At 36.2% G+C, this 10,279-nt stretch overlaps 1 protein-coding gene across 1 annotated transcript; it reads left to right on the top strand.

Annotated features, from left to right (window-relative positions):
- Positions 1 to 9,414: 9,414 nt before the first annotated feature.
- Positions 9,415 to 10,273, top strand: LOC124885383 (transcription factor TGA5-like). Its single transcript, XM_047403796.1, has one exon. It carries the CDS (start codon positions 9,638 to 9,640, stop codon positions 10,121 to 10,123), a length of 486 nt encoding a protein of 161 aa, XP_047259752.1. The 5' UTR covers positions 9,415 to 9,637; the 3' UTR covers positions 10,124 to 10,273.
- Positions 10,274 to 10,279: the final 6 nt, after the last annotated feature.

The following is a 10,279-nucleotide window of genomic DNA, read 5'->3' as shown; positions in this document are numbered from 1 at the left end:
ATTTGGAGGAGCTTCCTGAACAATCTCAGTCAGGGAAAAGTGAAGCTGAGGAAAGATATAAAAAAACGTTGAGGGAGGTGGACAACGGTCCATAGATGGTGATGAAGAAAATGAAAGTGAGAAAAAGGAGGAATTGGAGAGTTAGAAAGAGAAAGAAGATGATCATCAACATGATGATAATGGATCACCGACGGGGCGTGAGTTAATATCGACATCCCAGCATGATCCTATCAAAACTTTTAGTATTGACAGGTTTCAAATTGCGATGCCGATAAATGACCCAGAAGGAAAACAACTAACTGGTCAAATGTACTTAAATGTCAGATGGGGAAAAATTTTAAACATTTTATGAAAATTATGAAAAACGAAAACATAGGCGGACTTTTTAAGAAGAGCTGCTTTGGACGCTTTCTTAAGCTTCCTGAGGACCCCTCTGCTCGTATCCATTTCCCTATGATGATGGTATATGGTCTTCTCAAGTGCAGTATCAAGTACACAGGGGATGATAAAGATCCGGAAAGGGGGCAAAAAGAAAATGGATGAAATCTAGATCAACTACTGTGGCATGCCTATTTGTTTTAGCTTGCAAGAGTTTTCCATAGTGACGAGCCTAAGATGCCATCGTCCAGAAGGACCACCACCCCGCAAAAGATCCAAGGCAAGAAAATGCAAGGGAAAAATAGATGGGTTGTTTGACATTGCTCGACGTGGCTACAAAGCATTGGATTTGTTGACAAATCTCGAGGATAAAACCATACCAGAGCAGTACAGGGAGCAATTGTGCTTAGTTTGGTTTTACCATTCGGTTATATTGGCAAGAGACATCAACAAGGTCATAGAAGATGATTTTTTGGCGCGTGCTGAGGATTTTGATAAATTCAACAATTATTCCTGGGGATATGACAGCTTCTACTTGACTGTCCAATATTTACTGACAAAGCTATCCTCAGGGACGACCACATTATACGGGTTTCCATGGGCTTTCATGGTAAAATTAATCACTAATTTTACTCATCCATTAATTTATATTGAATATAGTTATTATGATTTTTTTTCTTGCTTCCTATTTAAATTTTTTAGGCTTGGGTATTTGAAGCTATTTCTCCCCTCCGAAAGCAGCTAATAGATTACCCGGATGAGGTTTCTCATCCAAGGATGTTTAGATGGTTGGCTGCAAAGAGCAACACCAATATTAAGAAGGCTGATCTCTTTAACCCTCTGGATGATGCAGTACATCTTTTTCAAGTAAAATAATTCTTTTTCAAGTAAAATAATTCTACTCAAAGATAAAAAAGATATTAAACAGATGTTATATCTCGTGCAATAGATATTATATCTGATGCACCAGATGGGACATCTGTTGCGACGGGGTATATGTTATATCAGATTACCCATCTATTGCTTTGGTTCTCTGAACCCGACTCCTACAAGATTAACCATCTACTGCAAATTATGCAACAGATATTTAATCTGATAACATATTATTCATCTATTGCAGCGTACAGATCATCTATTGCATAACAGATTACCCGTCTTGTGCAGCTGTTGAAACAGATGATTGATATTTTGCATCAAATTATCCATGTGTTACTCTGTTTCTCTGAACTAGACTCAAACGGATTTTAACCATATGCTGCAAACTATGCAACAGATTGATCTTTTTTTTAAATGTAGCCCAACTGTGAAAATTATTATATTATATGATTTAAATGCATGTATCTTTTTTTTCTTTTTTATAGGTTGTGCATCCATGGATCATGCCTACTGAGGAGAAGTCAGTGATGACTTCTTATATTACTCTAGGTCATGTTGATACTATTGCAGACCCACCGGTGGAGTTAATAAAGAAGGAATTGGCTGGAGCAACAGCCATAAGAAGAGTTGTTAGGCAAGGTCAGCCTAATGTTGAGGCTCTTTATGACCAACCTTTTACTAAGGCAGATCCGACTACTTCTTCTAATAGAGTTGTTAGTGTTGGTGGTAGGCACACTGATACTGCTATCACTCAAGAAAGAATAAATATGTTTGAAAACACCCCTTTTCACCCTTACACAGGTCCATCTCACCCCTCTTCACCCTCGTATTCTCATTGTGAATGCGATGAGTGCAAGGACAGACAGGATAAACTATATGAAAAAGTAGAGGCTATCTCTAAAGCTATCGAGGAATTCAAATCCAAAAGGTGTGTCATACCATCTAAGAAGGTGAGGGAGCCACACACTCCTACAACATTGGTTAGGAGAAAGAAAAGAGCAATTAGAGACGTATTCTCCACTCAAAAATTAAAATAAATTGCAATTCCTCTCTCTCCAAAAGCTGTTGAAGTTCAGGGCCCAGTCAAGAAGGTGGACATATACACGGAACTTGGTGCCAAAGAGAAGAGGGATCTGCGACAGGCCAAGAATGTCAAGCTAGGTGCACCAGATTACCCCAGGCCTCCCTTTCCCCCCCAAGACTTCCAGACTATGACTAATATACGTATGCCGTACGAGGACAAGGCAAGTTTACTTTTCCTAAACTAGCCCTTCTAATATACCCCACAAAGAAGAAAATACGCAACAGATTTCACATCTATTGCAACAGCTAGGTATACTGGTGCAACTGGTTGTGGTTCTGTTGCAATTTATTATCCATCTGTTACATAAGTTGCGTTGGATTATTAATTCAGAGAACCCTATGTAACAGATGGACCATTCGTTGCATCTTTACAATTACTAACCTATTTAAAAATTGACTTTTTATCTCACAACATGATGACATAATTCTCTGCCTAGTGAGAAAAAGGCAATTATCGTACCGGGAAGCTTATGACGCTGTCGATAGGATAATTGACCTCGACTTCTACAAGAAGCTCAAGGATAGGTACGATCAACTCAATGGAGAGGCGTCATACCTTGGCATAGTACTTGATTTCCTAGTTCCTACGTTGGTCTTGGATGAAGAAGAAATGTTAAGATATGTTAGAGGGGACAGGCCAAATCCACACGGCAAGAGCTAGACCGAGGCAAAAAGAATTCTTGCAGTCATTAGCATGAACGGAATGCATTATCGGGCTGTTGAGATACTACTCGAGGAGGGAAAGATCAATGTTTATGACTACAACGTACCTCTCGTCGATGATTTTTATCTTTTTCTCCTCGTGGAGCCACTGATGGTGTTGTTGCCCATCTTGTTAAGGGAGAGAAAACTGATGAATCATTTGCCAAAGGAAGTGTTGATGAAGAAATCATGGGATTTTGAATGTCGAAACAGGGGAATGATCCTTCCAAAAGATGATGCCGCTAAAGTGAGCGGCTCGCACGCTCTTGCACACATTGAATGTTTGCTGACCGACACTGATATGGCCGATCCAATGATATTTTTGTGCCACAACGCTGTGGCAAACTTGCAAGAGGTCTGGGCTTATGGGGTACTAACTGGACGCTTGAAGCCTGTGTATATAGAAGAGCCCGAAAATAAAAAATTTTAATTTCAAGTCACCCTTCACTTTATTATATGTACATGTAGTGGCAATAATTTTTTCTGATGAAAGTTGAGTTTTTTATAATGCAATAATTAGATTGTCAATCTGTTGTAAAATATCTTTAATCCGCTCTGGCAGAGAGTTTATCTGTTGCAATAGGTTGGTCATCTGTTGCATTACGCTGATGTTATTTCTATGAATAATCTAATAATCTAAGTCTAATCTGTTGCAATAGTGGGAAGACCTGTTTAATAATTTCTTACAGATGACCTAAATTTTACAACATATGCCTAAATCGTTATGATATTTTCCAACAGTTACGCTTGCATATTCATGTGCTCGTCGAAAACAAACCAGTATCAAATACACACACCACCATAAAAATTTTAGCAATCAGGCTTCAATATCCATGTGCCCAACAACGCCAAAGCAGTAGCAATAACGTTACCAATGTAGTATCTTCTTGCTCCATTTTGTTTCTCTTCAGAAGTATTGACTTTGTTCAACAAATCTCAGATTACACGATTTGCTTGTGAAGGGTGTCGTTCTTCATACCAATCAAAGTAATCACATCCACCCAATTTCTATAAAAAAAAGTAAACACAATTACAAAATAATTACAAGTCAATAATTAATCAACTAATTAAATAAAAAAAATATTACCTTTGAAATCTTACAAGTAAAAAACCTATGACCCGGATTTTATTGAGTCCAAGAAGTCTTTAACAGAGCTTCATGAACGCACTTACAATATCAAAAATCTTTATCACAAAAAATAGTGGAAGATGCGCTCGACATTGTCAAGGTCAGTTGAAAAAAATGAAAGTAATAATTTGAAGAATTTGGATAGATAAAAGAAGATGACGATGAAGAAGAAGATTTGGAAATTTAGGGTTAAATTTTAGGAGGAAGATGAATATATAAGACAATGGGGGGGGGGGGGGGGGATAACCCCTGGGGGCCAAGTGACGGCAAGTCAGCGAAATGTGCCAAACTGACACTGACACATTTGATGCCTATTTTATTTTACGTGTTTAAAATGAACATGTCTACTTGATGCCTATTTTATTTTAGGTGTTTGAACTACCACCGTCAATGGGTTGCGCCTTTTTTATTTCAATTCAATTCACTTTAACCTTTTTATACGTAGTGGCAATTTTTTATGTCCAACAAAAGCTGAATTTTTATAATGTAACAGATTCTCTGTCCGTTGTAACAGTTATCATACCTATTCTGACATATAGTTTATATGTTGCAATACGTTGGTCATCTGTTGCATTATCTCGATGTTTTTATCTAAAGTCCATCTGTTGCAACAGTGGGAAGACCTATTTGATAAATTCCAATAGATAACATACCTGTTGCAACATATGTATAAATCTGTTCGATTATTCCAATAGATGTGTCCTCTGTTGCAATAGATAAAGTTAATCTGTTGCAACATATGTCTAAATCTGCTATTTTTTTCAATAGATGTGTCATCTGTTGCATTATTTCGATGTTTTTATCTAAAGTTCATCTGTTGCAACAGTGGAAAGACCTGTTTATAAATTCCAATAGATTACCTACCTGTTGCAACATATGTCTAAATTCGTTCGATTTTTTCAAAAGATGTGTTGTTTGTTGCAACGGATACATTATCCGTTGTAATATTTGAATCTAGTATTCCTTTTCAATTAATAAGTTCAACTCTAAGAAATAAATAAAACTCGTAGACAAAATCAAATAAATCAAAGCCTTCATAAATTAGCTAAAATAAGTTAACGAATAAATGAAATGTAAAAAAAAATTTATGGGTACAGATCTCAACAAATACATCACCAACAATTTAAGTATACTGTCAAGAATTGCTTTGACAGGCTCAAGTTATAAAGATCTACTCAGTATGGACAAGTTGTTCTTCATCCGGTGTTATGAAATTCGGCTTTGCTCGTCGTGGATCTTTATTGTCGCTTGTGTACGGTTTTTGCACTTTCTGTTCTCCATATTTCCATAAAAGAGTAGCATATTGTCAATGCTATTCAGCAGTAGCTTCTTCTACATCCACCTGGAAAGACAGAATTAGTCAATGCTAATCACAAAAATACAACAAAACGAAAAAGGATAACTCATCTCTTCTAGAAGATCAAATAGGTCTTTCTCCCATTTTAAGTTATCCCAAACATATTATATTTCTGTTGCAACAATGAATCAACTGTTGGGATAAATTTCTACATGAGGAAGATCCTGTGTGATAATTTCCATGGATGAACCATCCGTTGCAACATATGAATCATCTGTTGCAACAGATAGGTCGTCTATTGGTACAAATAAAAGGTACGAAGAGTTGTTTGATTTTCTAAAATAGACGACATATGTTGCACCAGATAAAGTATCTGGTGCAACAGGTTAATCAACTGTTGCAGCAGATGTACATATCTGTTTGATAATTTTTAGCAGAAGTGTCATCTGTTGAAACAGATATGTGTCTATTTGTTTTGTCAGTTGGAAGACATATAATATATTCACCTTCTTCAGCTCGTGCTACTCTCCTTTGGACATTGTACGTTGCTCAGTGCAACACACAGACAGAGGAGTTGCAATTTTGCTTTTTTGAATGCCTGATAATACCCTGGAAATCACTCTTCTTCTCCTCTTAGCCCTAATCTCTAATGGAGCGGATGGAAATAAAATCCTCTTTGATGGAATGAGACCCCCCTTTGATGTCAATTCATTTACAGAAGTCGTTAATGCATTAATAGTATTAATCACTACATCATGTTTCGCCCTGCAGTCTTGATATTTGCATGCAGAACATTCGCTGGGAGAGGCAAAATCTGTATAACTAGTCTAATCATACTCATAATGGTTTGCTTTAAATACTGTAAGAGGAGCATCATTAGCACCAACAGCAGCACCACTACCACCACCAACAGCTCCATCAACAACAACAAGCCCACCCTCCAAAATTGTTTTTCTTATAATGGTTGTTGCTCCAAACAATTTCATTTTTATTCTGTCGATGACCTTAGGGTCCGATAAAATTTGCACAGACCATAAAGTAAGAAAAATGGCATCTTCAACTCTCGATTGGTCGAAACTAGTGACGGATGCACATTCTAACCTAAATCATTACATATATTAGAATGATGATTAGATCATTCAAAAAAATGTTAATTAAAAGAAAAATTAATTATAATTATACTTACTGAATCCTTCGGGAGGTTAAAGAGATCAAGAAATTTTATCATTTTTGGCCGACAACCATCTCAAGATTCTTGAACAGGAAACTCCTTCCTGGTAGTTCACTTGTTGTCTCAAATAAGGAATGGATTCAAACGCCCAAGCCTATAAAATAACGCCAATAAATTAAAATCATTATTGAGCGAAAAAAATGAATGATATCACAATAGAAGAAAGAAATATTTACCATTAAAGCCCATGGGAAGCCATATAAGTTGACTGTCTTTGGCGCTAACGGAGTCAACAAATATTTGACAGTCATTTTGAAGCTTTCATACCCCCATAGATAGTTGTTAAATGCCTCAAGATCCTCGGAGAACTTTATTAAACCGAGGCTTATGTTGTTGTTAACATCTCTCGCCCAAAGAATATTATGTACAAACTAAACCAAGCACAATGACTGTTTGTGCTTCTTTGAAAGTCCTTTACCTTTCAACGCTTCTATCAAATTTTTATTTTTGAAGCTTGGTCCAACAATGGACACCAAGTCATCATGATCACACGACTTGCCTTTGTCTTTTTTAGGTGTGCGGGGTGCTTTTTTTAGGTTAGAATAGGTATAACTTGAGAAGGAAGATAACATTTTAGTCCAATAACTATGGTAAACTCCTTCCAACCAAAACAAACAGGCATGCCACAGTAATTTATCCACACCTCATCCATCTTATCTTTGTTTTCATACATAAACCTACGCTTAAGAAGTTCATATACCATTTTCATTTCGAAACGATCATTGTTGTCCTCCAGCAAATCAAGATATTTTCCAAAGCAACTATCTCTGAAATAAGCATCCAATTTTTGTTCTCAAAGTATTTTTCTGAAGACGTCAAAAGATTTTCCCATGGCTGACTTAACCAAGAAATCACCCGTTAAATCTACAGCACCATCGCACTGCATTCTCACAGGATAACGATCAATGCTGAAGGCTTTGACCAGCTCTTCGGTGGAAGGGCTATTATCATCTGAATCATCTCTTTTGAAACAATTCTCCTCCCCATGTTCATCATATTCTGTTCACGATTGAGATAACGCTTGTAAAGCAAGCTCATAGAGTGGTGGATATAGCCTAGCTGCTTCACTTGTTCCTTTACTTGGACATGATTCGATTTCTATTTTTTTGGGAACCATATTATCTAAAATTAACAAGAACATAAAATAATATATTATTGTTGATTAATGCATCATTAAAAAAGGATAACAGTAAATCAAACAAGCAAAACAGTAAAATAACAGTTGCAACAGATCACCGATCTATTGCACCAGGTAGTATATCTTTGCAGCATATAACCAAATTGTTGTAGCAGATGAGTAATCTGTTGCAACAATACAAAATATATCACTCATCTTTAAAGACAGGTGAATTGTCTGTTGAACAGATCATACAACTGTTGTTACATCATTTGTTGCAACATATGAGTGATATGTTGGAATAGTTAAATAATTCATAGCAACGGCTGAGTAATCTGTTGCGATAATACAAAACATATCACTCATCTGTTGAGAAAACTGAATGGTCTGTGCAATAGGTCACACATCTGTTGCAACATATGAGTGACCTGTTGGAACAGTTATCAATGGTCAATATTGTTTAGATTTCTTCCAACATAGGGTCGTCTATCGCGGCAGATAAAAGATCAGTTGGAAAAATCAAGTCTTGGACTTTTCCTGTAGGAAGAATTGGTAGGATTTTATCCAACAGGAGGTTCAACTGTTGCATCAGATCATTAATCTGATGGTTCTTTCATTGCACCAGATGGTTAATTAGTTGCATCAGATTTTTTATTTGATGCTTAATCTATTGCAACATATGATAAAATTGTTGCATCAGAATTATAATCTGATGGTTCCTCTGGTGCATCAACTGGTTGATCTGTTGCATCATATGATAAATCTATTGCATCAGATGGTTAATATGTTGCACTAGATGGGTAATCTGTCGAAGCATATAGTAGCACGATTTTGTTAAACAAAAAATAGCAATTTCATCATTTTTACCAAGAACAAGAACAGAACAAATCAAACCAAATTGTCCTTTTGTTTTTATAAACACAAACAATAAAAATCAAACTTAAAAAAAATGCAACAAATAACAAAATATCATAATTCACTTCGAAAAGAGAAGAGAAGAAATACCAGAAATTAGGATTTTATTCAGACCGCATTTCAAATTAGTGCAACAAATATTGAAATTGTTAACCAATACTATAAGAGAAGTTGGGTCAAGTTCCTCGTTTTCTTCAAAACTAAAAAGGCCATAAATTTTTACTTGTGAAAAAAGAAAAGGACCGATGAAGAATTTGAAGCTGTTGTGACTGGAGAGCAAGGCTGTCACGTCGATTGAAATCGAAAAGGAACTCGAAGCCCAACTATTTGTAGTCGGATGTTAAAGTCCCCGAAGATTGAAATGAGAAATTTCCAGAACAATTGGTTGGGAGAGAGTTGAGAGAAGCTGTCGAGAGAGGAATGAGAGACAGGTTGATTAAATTAAAGAAGGGAACTCGAAGCCCAACTATTTATCGTCGGAGGTAAAAATCGTCGGGGATTGAAGGGAGAAATTTTGCAGAACTGTTGGTTGAGAGAAGCTGTCGAGAGAGTGGTTAATTTGAATTGAACAGGTGTGAGTTGGGTTGATTTGTATTTTTGAAAAGATTAGAAAATTTTGAAAATATTAATCAAGTCCACAATTAATTTGATCAAGTTTTCTAATAATGTTTTGACCCTATCTATTGGTCAATGTCACCAATCCTTCATTCAAGATTTAAAAACACCTTTCCTTCCATTTTCTCCAATTACAATCTTCCAAATTTATTAGTAAAGTACTAGACTCCAAAACTTGAATAAATACAAACTATAAAGCACTATATATAAAATGTAAGTCACTCATTCAAACCCTACATGCCTTTCTCAAACTAAAGAACACAACAAAAAAAGCAAAACAAAAAGTTTACAAGAATGAGCTTCCAACGTTTCTACCGAACATGGTTTGAGCAATTAAAAGATGTGGTACGTCAACTAAGTCAAGTACCAAGACCACTCACCAATGACCAACAACATGAATTATACCAACAGCTTGTCCAAAAAGTCATCTCACATTATCATGAATTCTACAGAGTAAAATCTTTAGCTGCAAAAAATGATATTCTCACAATTTTTGCTGCACCATGGGCTACCTCTCTAGAAAGATCACTTCATTGGATTGCTGGATGGAGACCAACAACTGCTTACCACCTTATTTATACTGAATCAAGCATTTTGTTTGAGTCTCATATTATTGAGATTCTCCTAGGCCTCCGTTACAGAGACCTCGGAGATCTGTCACCTGGTCAACTAGCTAGAGTTAGTGAACTTCAGTGTGAAGTTGTTCAGGAAGAAAATGCTATTACTGATGAATTGTCTAATTGGCAGGCACGCGGTCCTCATCCCTCTCCTTTTTCTTAAAAAAAAATTGATAGATTAGCTAAATCTCGAGATTAAGGTCACTCTGTCACTTACAATACTCAGTCTAGTGTATTAAGTATCAAAATACTTGAGATTTAATTAACTAGACCTCAATGAAGGCTAGTTGAATTGAATCTCAAGAGTTAAAGAGTAAGG

Source organism: Capsicum annuum, unplaced genomic scaffold (assembly GCF_002878395.1).
Source record: "Capsicum annuum cultivar UCD-10X-F1 unplaced genomic scaffold, UCD10Xv1.1 ctg4809, whole genome shotgun sequence".
Taxonomy (NCBI): domain Eukaryota; kingdom Viridiplantae; phylum Streptophyta; class Magnoliopsida; order Solanales; family Solanaceae; genus Capsicum; species Capsicum annuum.
The sequence above is the reverse complement of the archived record's forward strand: the minus strand, read 5'-3'. Positions and strand labels throughout refer to the sequence as shown.

Coding starts and splice junctions, on each gene's coding strand:
- LOC124885383 (XM_047403796.1), top strand. CDS start 9,638: ATGAGCTTCCAACGTTTCTACCGAACATGGTTTGAGCAATTAAAAGAT.